The sequence below is a fragment of the Ostreococcus tauri genome (genome assembly GCF_000214015.3).
Source record: "Ostreococcus tauri WGS project CAID00000000 data, contig chromosome 05, whole genome shotgun sequence".
NCBI classification, from domain to species: Eukaryota; Viridiplantae; Chlorophyta; class Mamiellophyceae; order Mamiellales; family Bathycoccaceae; genus Ostreococcus; species Ostreococcus tauri.
The window spans coordinates 239,214-260,469 of NC_014430.2; the positions used below are offsets into that span (position 1 = coordinate 239,214).

Sequence of the window (21,256 nt, forward strand, 5' to 3'; positions counted from 1 at the left end):
TGCTGTGCCGGATTCGTGAGATGATCGTGATGGTATCGACCGCGACTCGAACGTCGCTGCGTAAACGTAAGCCCGTCGAGCGGTTGACGATGGACGCTGAGGACGATGGGCCGAAACGAGAAAAGAAAAGGACGAGGACGATGACGACGACACAGGCGGCGAAGACAAAGGCGGTGACGGTGAAAGTCGAGCCGCGTGCGATGAAACCGAGCGATGACGTACCGAGCACGACGGCCAAGAAGCCGAAGACGACAAAGGCGAAAGCGGAGCTCGCAAAGGCTCAACCGTCTGGGAAGTCGTCTGCGACGAGTAGTAATAAGAAAGGACCGAATACGATCGCCAAGACGACGAAAGGAAAGACGACGAAAAAGATGGAAAAGAGCGGCGTGGCGCTTCCTGATGACGTGTGGGGCGCGATCGCGCAGTTTGTGTGCGAAGATGTGGATGAAGATAAGTTGTATTCGACCCATCGAAAAACAGGTGAGAAAGTTGACAAACGAAAGGTTGTCTACAAGCGACGACTTGATACGTTGTTTGCGATGCGAGGGACAAATAAGCAGTTATGTCGAGTGATGAGTAGCGATTTCGGGGAGGAGATCTTTCAACTTGCGTTTGAAAACTTTTGCGAAGTGTCGGACGCGACGCACGGCATCGACAACGCGCCGCCGACAATGTTGTGGAGACACAAAGCGTTTTTCCTCACTGGGCTTGGCTGTCAATCGTGTGATGCTCATCCGACGACGCGTAAACCGAATTGGGTTTTTGGCGTGCGTATGTGCAAAGATTGTCTTCAAAAGCACACGGTGATTCATCAAGAGCTCGAGGACGAATCATGGACCAAATCGGCGACGTATGAAGAACTCACAAAAGGTTTGCCACACGATGAAGTTCAAGGTTGGAGCCAATTCTACAGATCGCCGTATACGATGATTCGATTCTGGAAGCAATCGGTGACGAATCGCAAGGCGCTTTTAAGCCGTGCAAAAACTCCGAGCGAGCGAGAGCGAATTTGCGCCCCGCCCGCGCCGAAGCAGGATAAGCAGTTGCTCGAGAAAAAGGCGCGTGAGAAACGTACGGAAGCATTGAAGGCTGAGTTAGATCTTATCGGATGCGAACTACGCGCTGATTCTAAGCTCAGTGAATTATTCATTGAAGGATTTCCCAAGAGCCTTCGCTTACGCAAGAAATGGACGGCGAAAAACGTCGCAAAGCGCATGGCTCAAATGAAATATCTCCACGAATACTGTCGCGAGTTTCAAGAGACGATTCAAGACTGGCGCGAGGAAATTAACGATATGTTTGATGTTTATGGTCACGGCTATGGAAATTACACGTATGAAGTCACGGGATTTCACAGATTTGGAGCCGCTGTTCGAGACTTGGCCGATACTTGGACTCGTTTCCCAAAACAGTGGCCTTGGCTCATTCAACCTACGACGTGAAGAACGTCAACGTGATGATGATGATGATGATGATGATGATGATATGGTGATGATCGCGACAAATGTACCGGTACTGTAATGCAAGCACTAAATGGAGATGCGTCACACCCCGGCGCACGTATGATTGACGACGCGAGACTACGAGCCGTGAACGAGCTCCTCGATGATTCTCTGCATCGCGCGCGTCTCCTCCTTGGAGTCGGGTTTCGCCTGCTCGCCCTCGGCGAGGATGGTACTGCCGAGGTTCATCTTGTGCTCGGCGATGGCGACGATTTTCTCGTCGACGGTTCCCTCGGTGACGAAGCGGTACACCGTAACTTGTTTCTCTTGTCCGAGGCGGTGACAGCGATCCTCGGCCTGGCGGTCGATCTGCGGGTTGAAGTCACAGTCGTGTAAAATGACGGTATCGGCGCCGGTGAGGTTCAATCCCTGGCCTCCGGCGCGCGTGGAGAGGAGGAAGGTGTCTAAGGACGAGTCCTTGGCGTTGAATTTGTCGACGAGCTCTTGTCTCTCCTCCACCGCGGTGTCTCCGTCGAGCCTGGCGTAGGAGAAACCAACGTGGCAGAGCACCCATTCCAATATGTCTAGCATGATCTTCCACTGCGAGAAGATGAGCGCGCGCGAGCCCTTTGCTTTCAATTCGACCAGTAGCTCTCGCAGGCGCTGCACTTTTGCGCTCTCGAGGCCGCACTCGGGACTCAGCAGTTTCTCCCTCAGCGCGCCCTGAAGCATGAAGTCCCCGCAGAGCTGATGGAGACCAAAGTCGCTCAAACTATCGACGTGCGTCTTAACCCGCTCCAAGCGAGCGTCAGGGCCGAAGATTCGACGTTGGTGGCACTGTTCAGCGATTTCAACCAGGTCCTCATCCGTGTACTTGCTGCGCACGAGCAGAGGGTGATTTGCAACCTTTCGCAGGTGGACAAAGATGGCCTTCAAGCGCGACTGCGTCAAGCCTGTTCCGGTTCCGTTACTACCCTTGCCTTCTAGTGCTTCCCGTCGAATTCTCTCCACAGCAATTTTGTACGCCTCGGCCTGCGTGTCGTGCATCTTGATGACTTCCTTCACCTGTGTCTTCGGAGCGAGCTGCGTCGCGACCGTTTCCTTCAATCGTCGAAGGACGAACGGTTCCAAAATGCGGCGAACTTTTGTCACGCGGCGCTCTGCCTGTTCGTCATCGATACCGTCTCCTAGCTCACCATCTTTGAGCAGTCCGGGCAGAACAAACTCGATGAGCGCTTCTAATTCCCTAAGGTTATTTTGCAGCGGCGTCCCAGTGAGAAGAAGTCGATAGTGCGCCTTTCGTGCCGTACGCGTCAGGCGAATAGTGCGCTGGGCGTCTCTGTTTTTCAGTAAGTGCGCCTCATCCAGGATAAGATGTGAAAATTCCATTCCTTGTAACCACGATCGGTTGTCCTGTGATTCAATGGAATCACGCTCAAATAAAGAATAGCAAACAATGATGACGTCGAAGCAACACTCGCCCGTGTGTTGGCGATGAAACTCTTCCGTCTGACGAACCTCGACGCGCGTTTCTCCGTGAAATACACCGACACGCAGATTTGGCGCCCACATCCCAAGCTCCCGCTTCCAGTTCTCGAGAAGACTCGCCGGGGATACGACGAGAACAGGATTGGCCTTGGTCTCTACGCGCGGCCAGCGCACGCCTTTCTCCGCGTGCACGCCAGCATTTGGATGATACCTACTGGTGGCAATGAACGCAATGGCCTGCGCAGTCTTCCCGAGACCCATCTCATCGGCCAAAATCGCCCCAGGAATTCCGTTTTGCTGTAACAACATGAGAAAATTCACGCCAACCATTTGATACGGTTTGAGATTGACTGCGAATGTACCGCTTTCCCGCCCTCCAGTCGCCTCGACGACGTTGTCGACCGAAAACACCGGTAACTTGCCGTTCGCGGCGTTCTGTGCTTCCTTCAGCGTGTTTCTCAATCGTTTGGACATATTTTTGCACTCCTCGTACGCGCGATCGTCATCCGCATCACCTTGCTCGCCGGCGCTCTTCCAGTCCTCCGCGTCTGGGCGATATTCATCAAACTCATCCTCCTCTCGCTGCGCGACATAATCCTCCCGCTGTCGATAACTCGGCGCCGCGCGCGCCTCTCTGGCCTGCGCCGCCAACGCGTCGAGCTTGGCCTTAGTCTCGCTCCTCGCCTTCGACCCGAGGTCGATGTCCTCCGACTCGCTCGCGCTCACACTCTCGTCGTCCGTCGTGCTCCCACTGAGACTCGCCTCGTCGTCCGACGCCTGCTGCTGCTGCTGCTGCGCCGCCGAGGTTGATGGTCTCTTCATGTTGAAAGTCAACTTCGACGTTGTCGCCACCGCCTTCGAGCCGCCGCCGCTGTTCCTCGCCGGCGCGCGAAACCCAGCAACCACCGGGTTGTATCCGCTCTGGCGCTCGTACCCCGCGCTCATTCCGAACCCATCAACCTCCTCGTCGCTCGCGCTTCCCAGCGAGCTTTCGCTCGCGACGCTCATCTCGTTCTCCTCGTCGATCTCTTCCTCATCGTCACCGTCGTCGTCGCTCACGACGAATCCATCATCGTCGTCCGCGTCGGCGTCGCCTCTACGCTTGCGCTTTCCGCCCGCCTTCGGCTTCGACCCCGCGCGCATCCACGGCGGGCTCAGTGAAGCGTTCGCACTCAAATCCCCGCGCGCACCGACATCACCGTCCTCCACCTTTCTCAATTCGCCGTTGACGTGTCGAAACTCTTCGAAAACGTCCGACATGGCGACGAAGATTGAATCTTTTCAACTTAGCCAGAGAGCCCTTTGTGAAAGATCTCGCGTGTTGACGACGCGCGCTTCGATCGACGCCGCTACGACGCTTCGAGAGCGGTCAACGTGTGCGCGCGTGTCGCGTGGACGCGCTTTGATGGCGACGAAGTGGACGAAACGGCGCGAAGACGCGTCGAGGAGTGAAGAAGGGCCACAGGGCGCAAACGAGTGCGAGCGGCGCGAGTGAATATTTACATTGTCGATCGGTGTCGCGCGATGACGCCGGCGTGACTAGGGCGACGATGGGAACTCGTCCTCGGAGTCGGTGTCGACGTCGGAGACGTAGTGTATGGCGGCAGGGGATCGGTCGGCAGGTGCCGCGGTGGGCGTGGAAGTGCATCCGCGGCGGGTGATGCCGACAAACTGCCAGGCATCGTCGTAGGACGCCTCGAGGGATTTACGAAGGTCGTACATCACAGCCGAAGTGTAGCCAAGACCCATAGAGACGTATTCGACCACGCTCGGGGCTCGCGGCCGTCGGCGGTGGGGGTTGGGCTCGCCCTTGCACGCGTGATGCGCGTCGAAGACGTCGAGCGCTCTCGCGCGAAGCGCCGCGGCGACGCGGACCAGATCGTCAGCGTATGTCGACAGCGCGACGAGCGCGACGTCGTCATTTCGAGTGATCTTCATCTGTTGTAACGACGTGAGGCCGGCGTTGGGATATCGGGCGTACAAAACACGCCGATACGCACTCGAGTTTCGGAGCTTGCGCTGTAACTCCTTTGCTCGGGAGCTGTGACTCCCCCACTGAATCGTTTGCAGTGAATCGATCGTTTGCTGCTCCTTGAGCTTGGACTGCCACACCGCCTCAGCTTTCTCGAGGTCATCTAGCATCTGTAACACCTCGACGTTCCCCTTGACCGCGTCGTCTTCGATTGAGTCCGTTCCCCCAAACGCCTCGCGATCCGCCAACGCCTCGGCGTTAAACGCGTTTCCCACGTTGAGCTCACCGTACAATCTCGCCCCTATAATCTCCTTTGCATTCAGTTCTACGGACGCCTGCCATACCGACGGCGTCGGCATCGCCTCGACGCTGAGTAAAAATATCCGAGTCGCCCCCTCGAGCACGCCTCGGATCCACTGCGACGTCCCGAGTAGCTTCTTATACTGCGTCTCCGTCAACCCATCCGTGGGATTCTTAAGCGTCGGTTTCGGCGCCGCGAGCTCCAGGACGTTCCCGTTCCATTCCCTCAAGACCTCAAAATCCCGGGCGTAGCCGAAACCGTCATCGTCTTCGCTCGAGAACGCCGCTCGCGCGTTACTCAACTGCCGCTCCAGCGCTCTCAACTCGTCCCAGTGCTCTCGCGCGAGCTCGGATCCTCGCCCTCGAGCGCCACTGAGACCCGAGCTCGAATCTTCACTCCGCGCACTACCCCCACCAGGCATCGGCACGCTCGATTCGTTCCCCATCGCCCGCCGCATCGCCTCCTCCACCTCGTCGTCCGCCGCCTGCGCGCTCGCGTTCGCGCGCGTCGCCCGCAGGAGCGGCACCGCGCCCCAGGTCGTCTTGAACCTTCTCTCGATAGCCTCCCGCGTCCGCGACGCCTTCGACGACGTCACACCTGTTTCTCCGCCCCTCTGCGTCTGCGCTTCCCCGTTCGCGCGCGTCGACGCGTCGTCGTCGTCGTTCGCCTCGCGCATCGTGTGTTTCTTCTCCGTCGATTCGTCGTGCGTTTCAGCCTCCACCGCGTCCTCGACGACGATCGGACGCGCGTGGACGTCGGACGACATCGTCCGTCGCGCCGTCGCGCCGTCGCGCGTTCGATCGCGCGCGTCGCGCGTCGACGCGTGCCGCGATCGCGCGGCGTGCGCACCTCGAGCGCGCATCGAATGCACACTTCGCGGCGCTCGCGCGCGCGCGCGCGCGTCGGCGCTCGCGCGATGCCGTCGTCCTGGCGCGACGTCGATCGCGCGCGGATCGGCGTCGACGCGCGGGCGATCGCGAGTCGTCGACGGCGACGAGAGGGCGTCGAGACGCGACGGTCGTTGAAGGATGATTCTGAAACGCGTACGAAAACGCTCGATGCGAACGACGGAGACGTCGTGAAGGCGAACGCGATGCAGGAAGACGCGCGGTTGATGACGACGGAGGACGCGCAGCGATTGATGGCGACGGAACACGGGGAAGCGACGATCGAAGGGCTGCGGGACGCGGCGGAGCGCGCGAGGCGCGGCGCCGAGGCGGATGACTCGAGACGAAAGATGCTCGCGGCGGAGTGCTTGCCGGCGTATCTCGCGGGGGTGGATGCGGCGGCGGACGCGCGCGAGGCGCTCGTGCGGGCGAGAGAGGAGGGGGAGGATGGATTCGGCGCGGCGCGCGAGTTGGAGGCGCGATGCGAGCGCGCTTCGCGACTCGCCAGGGATGGACTGCGAGAGGTTTTCGAGCTCGAGGAACGACGTGGGAAACTTGAGCGAGCTTTGGAGACGCTAGAGCGGCGGAGGGACGTGTTTGGGATCCCAGGGGTGGTTCGCGAGGCGTTGGCGCGGGGCGAATACGAGAACGCGGCGGACGAGCGCGGACGAGCTACGGCGGCACTCGAGGGCTCGGCGAAGGATTCAGCGGTTTTGCGAGCGGTTCTCGATGATGTTGAGAACGCTTTCTCGAGTGCGGCCGAGCATCTATTCGAGCGCCTGTACGTGGGGGAGTTGAACGACGATGAGGCAGAGCAAACAGTTATAGCTCTGCAGACTCTCGGCGTGTCGACGAGCGAGACCTACGTCGGAGACGCGCCGATGGTGTACGTAGACCGGCTAGTGGAGTGGGCGTGTGAAGATCTCGCCAACGTAGAGTCAACGATCGAAGACGACGACGTAGAAGTGTTGGGTAGAGCGTGCCGCGCAAACTTCATGCGCGCGTGGCGATTCGCTGAGCTTACGGGAGCTACGAGATCACCTCGCGAGCGTCACGCATTGGACAAAATTCAGCTCGCATACGTGAATATAGTCAAATCAAGGTTCGACGCGGCGCTGAACACGCGCACCATCGCTTCTGAGTCGCGCTCAACGCGTCGATTTGACCGGTTGCTTGAAAAATGCTCAAAGATGACTCGCATTGGCTTGTCGCTATCACGCACGTACGATGTGCTTCACACGCGACTTGAGCTGAAACCGTGCGCATTTGAAGCGATGTTTCAGCAACACATGCGATGTAGTGTCAGCATACGCGTGCACTTGGAGCAAGCTCTCAAGATAGCGAGTCAAAACATCGTTGATGGAGACCATCATGTCAAAGTCGTACGAGGCTTCTTCCGAGATGACGCTCGCGCCGTCTTTGAAATCGCGGCGAGATATTGGCAGCATAAATCCTTGACGCATCAGATGATAAAGTCGGGATCGCGCGACTTGTCAACGCTAGTAGACGCGTTTTACGCATCGGCTTCGTCACTCTTGATTACGGAACGCCGAGAAGTTCTTCGTGACCTGCGATTCGCTATGGATTTAAGAGACGAGTTCGACGCTCTTTGCGAATCGGCCATGATCGACATTGTCCATGTGGGCGATCCGATCGTACGCATGGCGTTCGTCGACGCATCAAAGAGGTCTGTAGATGCACTGCGCACGGAGTTTGTTGACGCTACAGTGAACGAGCTCGTTGCGCTAAGTCAGAAGTGGTTGAGGGCACCCGCGGACTCGAGCGTGATCGATTCACGACGAGAGTGCATCGATGTCATCTCCGCGATCGCGCGCGCGCACGAGGCGGCCATGCGGGAGACTCCGAGAGTCGCTCTCGAGCTCGCTCAAGCCATCATACTGAGACTCGTTGACGCAGTTCGTCGCGACTTTGCGGAACATCTCCTCGCGTTTCGACCTGTGATGCGGCATCTTCGACTCGAATTTGATCTATTTCGGCTCGCCCTGGATTCGCTCTCGCCGAAGCCGGCGCGTGAGGGAACTGCGCGGCTCGTCGATTTGGTATCGCGCGTCGCCGGCTCCTGCGAAGACACCATCGCTCGATCCAGCTCCATCGAGCGCGACGCCGCGACGCACGCCGAACTCATTAGTAAATTAGCCATCTAGCTCGATGCAGCGTCATCACACGTCTTAGCCCACCGATTTCGTCGCCGCGTCGCTTGAACTAGCCGCCTCGCTCGGCATATCTTCAAACCATGACTCGGCCACCCCCCTACCTCGTCATCCTCACCTTCGCCGCCGCCTTCGCGTGTTATCTCGACCGCGTGGGCTTTCCCATCGTCTACACCGCCCTCGCGCGCGACGCTTGGATCCCTAAAACTATCCAAGGGTCGGTGCACTCAGCGTTTTATAATGGCTACGCCGCAACGCAGGTCCCGGGCGGAGCCCTTGCGACGAAATACGGCGGCGATCGCGTGCTCAAAATAGCGTTCGCGTTCTGGGGTGTGTTCAGCGCGCTCACGCCGAGCGACGGAGGGAAGACGTGGGCGATGTGGACGTGTCGGTTCGCGGTCGGGTGCGCGATGGGGACGGTGTTTCCGTCGATGCACTCAATGCTAGCGAGAGCGGTTCCGTTGGAGGAAAGGAACCGAGCTGTGAGCTTTATGACGAGCGGAATGTACTTTGGGAGCGCGTTCGCGATGGTGGTGGTGCCGATGGCGATGGAAATCGGCGGCGCGCGTTTGGCGACGACGGCGACCGGGTGCGCGGCGTTCGTGTGGCTATTGGTTTGGAACGCGGTAAACGAGGACGGGAAGCTGACGAGGGCTGTAGCAGTGGAGGAGGGGGTACTCCCTGGGGCGACCGGGGTGCGACGGGCGCGGGGGACGCCGTGGGGTAATTTAATGTCCTCGCCGGCGGTGTTGGTGATTATGCTTAACAACTTTACGTTTCACTATGCCTTCTTCATATTGATGTCGTGGATGCCAACCTTTTACGAACAAAAACTTGGTTTAGACGCCGGTTCGTACACGTTGCTGAAAATGATCCCGTACCTGGTCATGGGCACGTGCTCGAACCTGGGTGGGATTTTGGCGGATAAGTTCATGGGATCGAAGCAGTACTCGAGGACGTACGTTCGAAAAGCTCTCAACGGCGTCGGTTTCACCGTCGGCGCGATCGCACTCTGGGTGCTACCAAAGTGTTCGAACATCTTGTCCGCCGCGCTCGTGAGCTCCTTCGCTCTCGGCGCGCTCGCGATTTCGCGCGCCGGATACGCTGTGAACCACATGGACATCGCCCCGCGTCTCGCCGGCGTGCTCATGGGCATGAGCAACGGTTGCGGTGCCATGGCAGGGATGATCGGCCCTTGGCTCACCGGCTTAATGCTCGACACCGCGCCAAGTCCTTGGGAGGCCGCGTTCAGGACGCCCGCGTACTTTTGCGTTGGCGGCGCGCTCCTGTACGCGCGTTACGCCACCGCGGAGCAACTTTTCGACTGATCGCCGGCTGACGTCACATCTCGCATCAATTAGTAATCATAAATATAATTTCGACATTGTTAGGCACTAATATACCGAGTGTCGTTCGCTTCGATCATCGTCTTCGCGTAACGAATAGCGCTTCTTCAACGCCTTCATCACCATGGGTTGCAGCTTGGCAACATCTTCTTCACTCGGTGACGCGTTCGCGGGCGCCCCAGAGCTCTGTTCGCGACGTGTAACGGCTTTAAGGATGGTTACGTGTGGAAGCGTCGCAGCGCGAACGACACGGGCGGGCGGTGAGCGAGGGCGGGTAGTTGTGGAGACGCGAGACGTGGGGAAAGCTTGGCACAATGCGAGAAGGCATTTTCACCACAAGACAACAGTATTATGGAAGCCACATGCGGTGCGGGTAGAGTACAGCTCGCGCGACGGTTCGGCCGAATGCGAACATCGTCACGCGCCACCTTCCAGTGCGTGAAGAAATGGTAAAGTAAAAGGACAGACAGGGAGACGGCGGCCGGAGACGACTGACTTCTAAGCCGACTTCTTGGCACCCTCACGTTGCTTGACTTGGCCGTAGAGGATGACGCCAAAGATAGCCAGCGCGGTGCCGCCGATGTTCGTCGCGCTCACCGGATTGCGGAAAATGAGCACCGACGCCGCGATAACGATGACGCGCTTGAGAGAGTTACCAACGGAGTGCGTCACCGGGTTGACTCGCTCGAGCACGCTGAATGAGAGCTGTTGATACAGTTGGAAACAGAGAGCTGCCATGACGAGGTTGAACCCAACGGTTTGAATCGGCATCCCACCCGCGGTGACATTCGCGAGCGTCATCTTCGAAAACTCCGTCGCCAGGGCGACCGGGATCGCGATCACCGTTGAGGCGATCGTGAGCACTCCGAGAAGATTGTAGTAGTCGAGCTTCTTCATCTCGTCACCTTTCATGAACATCTTGCTCAGTACGTTACGGGATTGAAACGTGAGGTTCGACCCCATGGCAGACAGAAATCCAGCCATATTAAAGCTCACCTCGGTCGCGCTGGCGATCATGACACCGGCGATGATGGGGATGAGCGACGCGCACAGTGCCAGGCTCGGGATGGCCCCCAGAAACGCTGCGGATAAGCCGACAGAGAAGACCGGTTCGAGCGCCTTGACAGTGTGCGTGAACGACACCGCCACCTTGCCGAGCGACACATTCGTCAGCGCGTTCCCGAGAAAGTGCACCGTACCGAGAACACCGACCGCCTTGATCATGTCTGACGTGCACTCGGGCGCCCGCTTGAGACGGACCCCCCAGGTGGCCGCCACGAGCGCGCTCCCAATCAACAGCTCCAACGCCGTCACCGTCCACGGCATCGGCACCGCCTTCAGCAGAGCCTTCTGATAGATGTTAAACGCGATAGAGAAGTAGTACCACCCCCCGAACGAGGCCACGAGCGTGAACGTGGGCCAGGCCGCGCGCCCCCACTCGAGCGCCGTCAGCGCCAACGCCTCTGCGCGCGCGGCGAGAATATTACCTCCCTCCGCCGACACCGCGTCCGCTTCACCGCTCACAGACTTCGCCGAGACATCCGCGCGTCTCTTACCGTCCATCTCTCGAGCGTCTTCCGGCATCGCTCGCGCCGCGACGCGGCGAGCGAGGGGGGGTCGAATCGAGCGGGCGTCCAACCGTCGAGCGCGCGACGTCGTCAAGACCGCGCGCGGCGCGCGTGCGGTGTGCGCGCAGCGCGGCTGGGCCAGGGTGAACATCGCGCGTGTCGCAGTGCACTGCGTGCGCCGCGCGTTGGCCGCGAATACGCGCGCGGTGAAGTGCGCGTGACGTTCGAGCGTCACGATGAAAAAGTGAACGGTGGGACACCCTGTCAGCGTCGAGAGGGCGGGGCGGGGCGGATGGGACGGCGATCAAAACGTGCTGTAAATTCTATAGTCATTCTCTAGAAACTTGAACAAGAGATGGTTTCCGGTGGACGCGCTCGAACGGTGGTGTAGTCCGAGCGAGCGTCGCTTGTCGGTCGCCACTCGTGTGCACCGTGTACTATGTGCGCTACGGGGCCTAACTCGACGCTGGCTAAGCGTGAGCCTACTCGCTAGATCTATCTTCGGCTAGATCTTCGTTATACGGTACCGAAAGCGTCCATCGTGGACGAACGATGAGCGTCGAATTGGACGCTCGCCGCTCGCCGCTCGCCATTGGCGCGATCGACTGCTCTCGGACCTCAAACCAACACCTCTCAAGGCACCCTTGGGGGTCACTTCGGGAAGTCGAGCTCCATGGGACGTTCCCACTGGCTCACGCCGGTTCTGCTGTTGTAATAGTACACGTACCCTTCAGGCGCGGTGTGCTCGGTCCAGCCATGGCTCGGTGCGTTGGCGGCGCCGGAGGCGCCCGTGGGGCCGTCGCCGGCGTAACCGTAGCCCGGCTTTTGACCGCCGGCGGCGTCGCCGCTGAGAGCGTTCACTCCCCACGGGTTCGCACCGTCGTAGGATCCCGGCGCACCGGCAGCCTGTGGGGCACCGTATTGTTGACCACCGGCGTAGCCGTATCCCGGTCCACCTGGAGCACCGGCACCGCCTCTAGGCTGGCCGTAACCGTACCCTTGAGAGCTCCTCGGCGGTCCGCGTTGCGGCGGCGGCGCCTGTCCGCGCGGCACCGCGCTCTTCACCTCGACGCGCTTCCCGAGCATGTCGTGGTACCGGTTTTGCAAAACCGCCTTCGCGCTGTCGTCCCGTTGGAACGTGATGAATCCAAAGCCGCGGCTTTGATGGTTATGCGGGTCTCGCATGACGAGCACCTGTCCCCGAACGCGCGCGCCTCGCGGTCAGTCGCCGCGCAATCGTCGACTCGTGACTCGAGAATCTTCCGTCGCATCCCGAAAACCCTACGCCCACGACGCGACCGTCGCCGCGCGCGCCGTCGCGCGCGACGCGCACGCACCTCGACCACCGGGCCAAACTGCGAGAAAAAATTCCGCACCACGCCTGCGCGTCGTCAAACCCATCGTTCGCGTCGTCAGTCCGCGCGCACACCAAGATCATCATCTCCGGCGACGCGCCCGCGCATCCGGCGTCGCACGCGATGGATCGACCGTGGTCCCCCCCCCCCACGTCGCGATCGCCCGCGCGTCGAACGCACCCTCATCCACGGTTCGATCGAGTCCACCGACGAAGATCTTCGACCCCGCGGCGGCGTCGCTCGCCGTCGCGGCGTCGCCCATCGTCGCTCGACGCGCGCGCGAGTGCCGCGCGACGACGCCTCGCGTGGGATATCCTCGTCGACGCGACGGACGCGCGTATTGAAGACGTGCGCACGCCATCACGTGGACACATCGAAGGGATCTCGCGCGGGGTGCTCGAGGGGGCGACCGACCGTGGGCATTTTTGGGTGCGTCGATGATAGGGTTTAGGGTTTAGGGTGTCCCGAACGCGCGCGCGCGCGTGCGACGCATTCATCGCCGCGCGCTCGGACGCGACGCGTCTCGACGTCCGCGCGCGCGCGTCGCGTCGCGCGCGCGCGGGCGTCTCGGACGTGGGCGAGGCGTCGTGTGGCGCGCGTCCGGGGCGTGAGCGCGACGGGGGCGGGCGCGACGGTGGACGATGGAGGCGGGCGCGCGGCGCGGCGCGGACGCGGCGTCGACGCGCGCGTGGGTCGGGCGTCGATGGGCGCGGCGCGGGGGGGGTACTAGGGGGGGAGTGGCGGCGTCGCGGGGGGGGGGGGTGGCGGCGTCGGAGGTGGTTGACGTGGATGAGGGGGGGATCGCGCGGGCGCTTCGCGCGCGCGGGTTGACGCTCGGCGAACGCGTCGATCAGGGCGCGTTCGCGGTGGTGTACAAGGCGACGAGCGTGGGGGGTGGGGATGGAGACGATGCGTGGCGGGGTGGGGCTGGGACGGTGCACGCGGTGAAGGTTTTGAGCGCCGCGGCGAACACGGTGAGCACGCGGCGAGACTTTGAGCGCGAGGCCAAGCTGTTGACGAGGGTGAGTCATCCGGGGATCGTCAAGGCGCACTTTTACGACGACAGCCCACAACCGTACATGGTGACGGAATTTTGTACGAGCGGTAACCTGTGGAACGCGCTGAGAGCGAAAGAAATCAAGGCGAGCCGTTTCGACGGCGGCGAGGTCGCGATGATACCCGACGACATGCCTCTGCTCGATTTTCCCACCCTTGTGAGGGACATCGCGGACGCCCTGACGTATCTCCACACCGCTGGATTTGCGCACAGAGACATAAAGACGTCGAACATTTTACTCACGTGGTCGGATGAGCTAGGTCGCATACAGGCAAAGTTGTGCGATTTTGGAAGCGCGGCTCCGGTGAGCAAAATGCCGCGACGGCCAAAACGAGGAACGATCGAGCGCGCGCTCGGGCTGGGTAAAGGATGGCAGCCGGTCGGGACAATGCTCTGGATGGCACCCGAGATGCTCAGTCCACCGATGGTCGGCGAAGATCTGGCGGGTTTCGGAGGTGATAAATCAGACGTGTACGCGCTCGGCGTCGTGATGTGGGAGTGTTTGGAGTGGCGAATCCCCTGGATGAACGAAGGCTCGCCCACGCGGGCGCGAATCATCGAGGAGGTCGTCGACAACGGTTCGCGTCTCATCCCAAAAGAAACCACGTCGATTGCTTTAAAAGCGCTGTTGAAGTTGATGTTCGAAACTATCCCGGCGGATCGTCCATCAGCAGCTCGAGTTTCGCAGACGTTGGAGAGCATGATGCGTCGGTGGGACTCGACTGGTTCGTTCGACCACGTGTGTCGCCTCGCTAGTACGCGCGGTCGAGAGGTTGCGGCATTGCTCGAAGGGTCCTCAGTTGAAAAAGACACGCAAAACGTCATCGAAGAGGAGGCTCGCGCCGTCGCGGGCGACGCAGAGAAAGCCAAGCCGGAATCGGCCTCGGAGTCGTCTACCGAGTCGTCGTCCGAGTCATTGGCGGAGTCATCAGACGCCTGGCCTGCGATGCTGGCAGAATCAGCTAGCTTCGTGCAAAAGGAGGCTGAGGTCGATAAAGTCGTGGTCGCTGATGCAAATGCACCCACGTCGAGCGAAAGAGACAGAAAAGCGGGTGAGCTACTCTTGACGCGAACCGAGGAGAATAGAATCAGACTAACGGATATCGATCCCGAGTCTTGGCTGGGCGAACCGGGGACACTCGACGCGGACATGTTGGGCAAAAACGTAGTCAACATGATTTTCCCGCATATATTGAACGCGGAGTATACGCCGGAAATGGCGGAGTCGATGGTTGCCGATATCGAGGCGTTGCAGGAGCTCACAAAGAAGTTCAACGATCTGAAGCGAAGATCTAGGACCGATCCATTCGCCGCTTTGGCCGTCGATGCGAAGGGACGGGAAGTGAAGAGGATGACGAAGAAAATAGAGCGCACGGAGGTGGAGGCTCAGCTTGCTGCGTGGGATAAAGTCAGAACGATCCTTCGCGAAGAGCTTAAACGGTCGGATGACGAGATCTCGTCATGGCGGAAGGAGCTTCGTCGTCTGTGAATTACGTAAACCTCTTGCGTTACAATTATTAAGTTGTTGTAGAGCCATCTTATTATTGCCGCTGCGTTTGGCTTTTCGCTTGTGTTCGTCTCACGAGAGTTTTTTCCACGCTGTAAACTCTTAAACACTGTCGGTTACGTTCTCGCTCGCCGTGTCTGGAAACCTTCCAGTCGCTCCATGTACGGTGTGTCCTAAAGTATGGTAGCTAGTTTTGTTCCCGTCGGTATCGAAGACCAGCGGCAAGAACTCTTCGTTCTCACACGGAAATCGACTGTTCTTGAAGTGCTCAACCATGGCCTCCTTGCCTTGGACCCGAGCGTAAGTGATCTCGCACACTTTCCGGGAGTTGAATTCTTCCCAGCGCTGCTTGTGGAACTCCTTATAAAATGCCGCCGTCGTCTTGGCGCACTTGAAGTTCACAAAAGCGTAGCCCAAGTTGCATTTGTTTTTGAAGTCTATGGGCAAGTAGAAGAAGTCGTACTGGTTCTCGTAAGATCGATTGAGGAGATCCAACAGCATAGCTTGATTGTACTTGTTCGGGATGTTGCGAATCATGAGCGTGGTCCTTCCGTGCTCTGGATTATCCTTCGTCCCCGCCTCGTTCGCTTCTTCCATACTGAAGATGAACTCTTCCGGATTCGTCCTCTGAAACGCCTCTAAAGTACTATTGTGACTCGATCTAGATCGGCCCATACTTTCACTCGTTCGCGGCGATCGCGAATACTCGCCGCTTGAACGGGGCGAGCGATGCCCGCCGTGGCCACTCGCACTTTGTACAGGGTAACCGTGGCCACTCGCACTCTGTACAGGGTAACCGTAGTGCTGCTGATCCGGCGACCATCCTTGATAACCACCATACCCTTGCGCGCCAACCATGGGCATCGTCGTGACCGGACCGCCGTATGGCCAGTACATGTTTGCCATCATCGCGGCCTGCCCCATGTACTGATGTATGGAGGACGGCGAGGGCGGAGAGAACGCGTGTTGCTGGTGGAAGTCCGCAGCGTAAGACTGCGAGTGAAAGTCCACTGAAAGGGGCTTACTCCTGAACCCGCTCTGCTGCAGTTCTGTCACCGCCGTGTGCGCGTGCCTCACGTCAAAGTACTCTATGAATCTATGATTTTCGTGGCCCCTTGGCGTCATCAACCGCTTGACCTCACCAAACGAATCCAACAACGCTCGAAACTCCGCGTCGCGCTCTTCTTCGGCCGTGCCGATATCGTACGCCAGGAAGCGGCCTTGGTTCTCCATCCCAGGGATCCAATCACACGCCCCGGAGTAGGCCACCATGTGGAATATGTGCGTGGACATTTGTAGCGTCAACTTTGCGAGCTCGGCGGCTCGAATATCGTAGTAAGACACGAACACGGTGTTCATCGTTCGTCGCAGCTCGTTCGCGATTGAACGAATATCTCCGAACTGCGAGGCGATCGACCACAACATCTGGTCGTTCATGGACGCGTCGACCAGAACGAGATAAACCGTCCGAGACGGATCGTCGTTGGTCCACACTGCCGGCATTGACATGGGCGACATGGGCGATTCTGGCTGAATCGGTGCACCCATCTGTCCCTGATGCATGGCGGACATTTGCATGTTCATCATGTACTGCTGATGCGCTTGCGAGAGCTGATGCTCCGTCCCCATGAGCGTCGACGGAAGGTTTCGCGGCGGCGGCGGGCCAGCTGGCTGCCGCGGAGCGTCACGCGCCAATGCTTCCGCGACGGCGCCGCGGCGCACGTTCTCGCCACGCTTCACATCTCCCGCATTATTTCCCGTAGCGACTGCTCGCATTCCAGATCGCATCCCGCTCACGTTCCCACGTCGATCGCCCGACGACTCCGCGCCTTTACCCGCCGGCACCAACTTCCCGGGCTTCTCCTCCCAAAGTCCCTCCTCCGCCGCGCTTGACGTGGTCGATATCCTCGCCGATCGCTCCAACTCCGACTCTAACGCATCCATCTCTCCACTCGCCGACGCCCTCGAACGTCGCATCTCCACGTCCTCGACTCCCAAGATCGCTCTTTCGTCGTCGAGCTTGGACATCCACCGTGCCGAGTCATCATCGCCTCTTCGCTGTCCAACCACCTTCCCCCCCCGCGCACGCGCGTCCTCGTCCATCCCTCGCTCACCCGAGGCGTTTAAACCATCCGCACCCTCCCCCACTCGATGCTTCTCGCGCGTTTTCGCCGTGGGAATCGTCGCCGGCATCGCCCCACGCGTACGATCGCGGCACCGACGCGTCGGGACGCGCGCGACCGCGGATCACGCGATTATCCACCCACCGCTCGCGCGCGACCGCCGCGCACCGCCCCGACCGCGCGCGATCGACGCGAATAAAACTCCCGAACCCGCGCGCGTGTCGTCGCGCCCGCGCGCGTGCCGTCGCGCGACACCGCGTCGCTCGATGCCGTCGCCGGTCGCGGCGTCGCCGGTCGCGGCGACGCCCGTCGCGACGCGGTGTCGCGCGATCGGGGGGGGGTACACACGAGTGCGCACTCGTCCGCGTGCCCGTTCGCGGCGACGCACTTTTTATGATATTTTTTGCATCCACGCGACGTTTATCCCACCGCGCGTCGCGTGCGCGCCCGTAGTCGAGCGTCCGTGAAGCCCGTGTGCGATCGCGCGCGCGGGCGTCGTCCACGTCACGGCGACCGCCGTGGACGAGGGTCCGGGAGACGATCGATGCGATGTGTCGACCGGGCGTGCGATCGCGCGACCGCGCGCGTGGCGCACACGTCGACGCCGACGCGGGCGCGCGCGGTCGGAGCGATGGCGAAGGTTGAAGAGATCTCGAACGCGAGCGATGGGCGCGCGCGCGCGGCGGCGGACGCGGGGAAGAATGGGCGAGAGAAGACGATCGAGGGCGGCGCGGGGACGGCGGTGAAGACGACGACCGAGGACGCGACGGCGGCGACGGCGGCGGCGCCGCAGCAGCCGATGTTGTCGCCGAAGATGTTCATCTCCCCGGTGTTGCTGATGGGGAGTAAGAGACTCGGGATTGATTTTAAGAACCCGGAGCACGTGATGAAGATTCGCATGGGCTTCGTCTTCTCCATGACGGTGCTGTCGCTCGCGTTGGCGGCGTTGTGGTTGACGATGAAGAGGCGTAAAAAGAAGCTTGATGAAGATCAGGTGGAGGTTAAGGTAAAGGACATGCAGACCGGGGTTGAGAAGGCGGAGAAGGTGACGCTGTACGAACACGACGTTCAAGAGTTCAGAAAGGTGCTCGCGGGAATCATCATGAGCGGCGTCATGGCTTGTGGGATGCACTTCGGGTTCAAGGTCGGCCCGCCGCTGCTGTTACAGTCGATCATGCTTCCTTTGAACCTTTGGGATGGGAATCTATGGCAGATGCACATGCTCGGGCGCGATGAGAAGCATAATCCGGCGTTAAAGCGGCCTTTCCAGGCAGTGAAGCAGCAGAGTCCGTTCGCCGCGATTGCCGAGGCCATGTCGCCGGAATCGAAAAAGAAACGTGAGGCTGATACAAAGCGTTTGGAGAAGAATGTAAGCAAGGGTTCGAAGCTAAACCCGAAAAAGAAGTGAGTGGTTAAAATCGCATCAGACTCCTTAGAGAACAAGTTGCAATTCATTGTCGAAGCGTCGCTTCTGTTACATCATTCATTAAACATTTCCTCGTCTGAAATCGTTTTCCTCCTCGTCCACATCGTCGTCATCTTGACGCTGCCGCTTACTGCCTGAACCTTCTCGCCAATCCGTTCCCAGCTCTTCGTCGAGTCGCCGAAGAAGCCGCGCCTCGACGCCGCGAATGCTCGCGTCGGGATCGTCTTCAAACCCGGCGTTTGATGGCGGCAGCTGGATGAACGGCACGAGTGAGAGCATGGACATCTCCACCAAACATACCGCGACCGTTGCATCGAGTCTGTTTGCCGTGTCTCTCTGCATTAATCGCGCGTGAGCTTGCGTGAGACGGATTAGCGATTCGAGCATGCGAATCGTCGTTCTGGCGACGCTGCGCCCTTCCAGTCGCCTCTGCGCCTGGTAGTACGCCGTGAGCAAGCGTTCGGCCTCCTTTGTGAGCTGGGGTTGAAGCGTACTCTTCACGTGAGCGATGTAACTTCGAAGTCGTTCGAAGGGCCACGCGGCTAGACTCGCGTCCTGTATATGCCTTCGCTTTTCCGTCACGTACGAAGGAATCTCCTTCTCCGCGGCTGGAGTCGCAGGAACCTCGGGATCGGCGCCCCATTTAGCGAGTGCGCGACCCCATCTCGCGCCATCCGAAAGCTGGGAGCTTCCGGGAAGACCCCCAGCGGATGAAAGAGACGAGCGTGCACGTCCAGCGGAGCTTTGCGTTGCGGGCGGCAAATCGTCTTCGATGATGCCCAGTCGAGAGTGCGATTCCAAAATGTGCGCGCTCACTTCTCTGTCCCATGAAGGTTTTCGATCATCCCTGAGAACTATCAGACAATCGAAGCGACTCAACAATGGTGGAGCTAAACCCGTGTTCACCGCGACGCTAGACCCCATATCAAATTGTCCACCCTTGGGATTTGTGGCGCCAATGACTGTCGTTCGCGTGCGAAGAGTCGTCACCATACCAGCCTTGGCCACACTGAGCGTCTGCTGCTCCATCGCCTCGTGAATCGTCGCCCGCTCCGCCTCTCTGATCGAATCGAACTCATCTATGCAACACACACCGCCATCAGCTAACACCAAAGCACCGGCCTCTAAAGCCCACTCCCCTGACTCCTTTGTCGCCGCTACGGTGAGTCCCGCCGAGCTCGAGCCCATCCCCGTTGTCAAAATGGCCCTCGGAGCCACCGCTGCGGCGTACTTCAACAGCTGCGACTTGCCCATGCCGGGATCGCCGATAAGTAGAATGTGAGATTCCCCGCGCACGCGTCCTCCACTCGAGTCACGACGAGGAACGCCTCCAATGAGTGCCAACATGAGCGCGAGTTTCGGCATCGCCATTCCGAAGAGCTGAGGACACATCGCTCGTAAGATCATGTCTCGCGCGTAAAACGGCCTTGCCGCGTGCTCACGCCAGAATGACTCAAAACCCGATTTTGCCTCCTCGTCGACGACTCGTTCGATCGTCTTTTGCTTTTGAGCGACGTGCAGACTGACGCAGTGACCCACGAGCTCGACCTCACATCTCTGCTCGCGAGAGCACTTGTGCCATCTCCTTCGAACGACTATGGACATCTTCACGTCATCACCCGCTCGTACTTTGTCAACTAGATCATCCTCTAAGACAACGAGGAGCGCACGCGGCGCCGCACGCGCGCTTCCACCCGCCGGTCCTCCCACCGGCTCCTGAATGCGAACCTCTTGATAATCGCGTATCATCCTTCGCGTGGGCGGAACTGGAACCGCTCGAAAAGACTTCCCCTTGCACGGCTTCGTTCGAGGACACGCGGGCGGAGGCTCCCCTCCACTACCCTCCTCGACGTTCACTGGGATCAAAAACTGGTGCCCGCACTTCACGCACTCAAACACGTTTTCCGCCTCCAACGATTTCGCCGAACCGACTCTCACCGCCACGCCCTCGACGCACCACAACTTATTTACGTGCCGCGTCCGCACGCTCCCGATCCCGGGCGCGAGCTCTGGAAACGTCTCGCAGAACCTATGCGCATCCACGCGCGCGCGAACGATCTCCTTCACCGTCATCCGCTTTGCCCGCTCCATCGCGTCTCCGTCTCCGCGCTCCGCCCGCCCGCACTCCGTTCGAACGATTTCCTCCTGCGCCGACCGCATCGCGTCCTCCATCGCCGGCAGCATCGACAGTGGTCGATGTAGGAACGCGTTACCGAACATCGGAATCGTAGCGAAGAGCTCCATGGCATCGAGATCGATCGCGTACGGCGCTCGAGGATCGCTCGCGAGGACAATCGTCGTCAACTCTTCAGCGTGTTTGTGCGAGACGTAGCGCTCGAACTGCTGCGCGAGCGTGAGCGGTTGGTCGGTCATGGCGTTCGAGACGTTTGTCGCTCGGATGATGCGACGTCGCGGTGGCGCTAAGGACACCGCGACGGCGTGTGTGGACGGTGGGCGTGCGCGTGGCGGAGCTGTCGACGCAGAGATTCGAACAGCGGACGCGCGTGAGAAAGAGAAACGTTCGTAGACGAGCGTGCACGGTGACTGGTGGTGGTAAAAGAATGAAAAAAACATGTAAAAAACAAACATGTACCGTGATGTGTCTTGGTACTA

The 21,256-nt window shown here is 59.8% G+C and overlaps 11 protein-coding genes across 11 annotated transcripts; 5 read left to right on the plus strand and 6 right to left on the minus strand.

Annotated features, from left to right (window-relative positions):
- Positions 1 to 89: 89 nt before the first annotated feature.
- On the plus strand, positions 90 to 1,442 carry OT_ostta05g01580 (unnamed product; the record flags this gene model as incomplete). Its single annotated transcript, XM_003079207.2, has 1 exon — positions 90 to 1,442. One exon carries the CDS (start codon positions 90 to 92, stop codon positions 1,440 to 1,442), a length of 1,353 nt encoding a protein of 450 aa, XP_003079255.2.
- A 138-nt stretch (positions 1,443 to 1,580) lies between these two features.
- Positions 1,581 to 4,190, minus strand: OT_ostta05g01590 (SNF2-related; the record flags this gene model as incomplete). Its single annotated transcript, XM_003079208.1, has 1 exon — positions 1,581 to 4,190. The coding sequence occupies one exon, from the start codon at positions 4,188 to 4,190 to the stop codon at positions 1,581 to 1,583; it is 2,610 nt and encodes an 869-aa protein (XP_003079256.1).
- A 279-nt stretch (positions 4,191 to 4,469) lies between these two features.
- On the minus strand, positions 4,470 to 5,969 carry OT_ostta05g01600 (PRONE domain; the record flags this gene model as incomplete). The annotated part of the gene is made up of 1 exon (XM_003079209.2): positions 4,470 to 5,969. One exon carries the CDS (start codon positions 5,967 to 5,969, stop codon positions 4,470 to 4,472), a length of 1,500 nt encoding a protein of 499 aa, XP_003079257.2.
- Positions 5,970 to 6,119: 150 nt separating this feature from the next.
- OT_ostta05g01610 (unnamed product) lies at positions 6,120 to 8,255 on the plus strand (the record flags this gene model as incomplete). The annotated part of the gene is made up of 1 exon (XM_022984218.1): positions 6,120 to 8,255. The coding sequence occupies one exon, from the start codon at positions 6,120 to 6,122 to the stop codon at positions 8,253 to 8,255; it is 2,136 nt and encodes a 711-aa protein (XP_022838971.1).
- An 89-nt stretch (positions 8,256 to 8,344) lies between these two features.
- Positions 8,345 to 9,589, plus strand: OT_ostta05g01620 (Major facilitator superfamily domain, general substrate transporter; the record flags this gene model as incomplete). The annotated part of the gene is made up of 1 exon (XM_003079211.2): positions 8,345 to 9,589. One exon carries the CDS (start codon positions 8,345 to 8,347, stop codon positions 9,587 to 9,589), a length of 1,245 nt encoding a protein of 414 aa, XP_003079259.2.
- A 516-nt stretch (positions 9,590 to 10,105) lies between these two features.
- Positions 10,106 to 11,191, minus strand: OT_ostta05g01630 (Triose-phosphate transporter domain; the record flags this gene model as incomplete). The annotated part of the gene is made up of 1 exon (XM_022984219.1): positions 10,106 to 11,191. One exon carries the CDS (start codon positions 11,189 to 11,191, stop codon positions 10,106 to 10,108), a length of 1,086 nt encoding a protein of 361 aa, XP_022838972.1.
- A 635-nt stretch (positions 11,192 to 11,826) lies between these two features.
- Positions 11,827 to 12,792, minus strand: OT_ostta05g01640 (Nucleotide-binding, alpha-beta plait; the record flags this gene model as incomplete). The annotated part of the gene is made up of 3 exons (XM_022984220.1): positions 11,827 to 12,369; positions 12,513 to 12,556; positions 12,711 to 12,792. 3 exons carry the CDS (start codon positions 12,790 to 12,792, stop codon positions 11,827 to 11,829), a joined length of 669 nt encoding a protein of 222 aa, XP_022838973.1.
- Positions 12,793 to 13,171: 379 nt separating this feature from the next.
- Positions 13,172 to 15,076, plus strand: OT_ostta05g01650 (Serine/threonine-protein kinase, active site; the record flags this gene model as incomplete). Its single annotated transcript, XM_003079215.1, has 1 exon — positions 13,172 to 15,076. One exon carries the CDS (start codon positions 13,172 to 13,174, stop codon positions 15,074 to 15,076), a length of 1,905 nt encoding a protein of 634 aa, XP_003079263.1.
- A 120-nt stretch (positions 15,077 to 15,196) lies between these two features.
- OT_ostta05g01660 (Nucleotide-binding, alpha-beta plait) lies at positions 15,197 to 17,287 on the minus strand (the record flags this gene model as incomplete). The annotated part of the gene is made up of 1 exon (XM_003079216.2): positions 15,197 to 17,287. The coding sequence occupies one exon, from the start codon at positions 17,285 to 17,287 to the stop codon at positions 15,197 to 15,199; it is 2,091 nt and encodes a 696-aa protein (XP_003079264.2).
- Positions 17,288 to 17,848: 561 nt separating this feature from the next.
- On the plus strand, positions 17,849 to 18,625 carry OT_ostta05g01670 (Inorganic phosphate transporter Pho88; the record flags this gene model as incomplete). Its single annotated transcript, XM_003079218.1, has 1 exon — positions 17,849 to 18,625. One exon carries the CDS (start codon positions 17,849 to 17,851, stop codon positions 18,623 to 18,625), a length of 777 nt encoding a protein of 258 aa, XP_003079266.1.
- Positions 18,626 to 18,703: 78 nt separating this feature from the next.
- On the minus strand, positions 18,704 to 21,016 carry OT_ostta05g01680 (P-loop containing nucleoside triphosphate hydrolase; the record flags this gene model as incomplete). The annotated part of the gene is made up of 1 exon (XM_022984221.1): positions 18,704 to 21,016. The coding sequence occupies one exon, from the start codon at positions 21,014 to 21,016 to the stop codon at positions 18,704 to 18,706; it is 2,313 nt and encodes a 770-aa protein (XP_022838974.1).
- Positions 21,017 to 21,256: the final 240 nt, after the last annotated feature.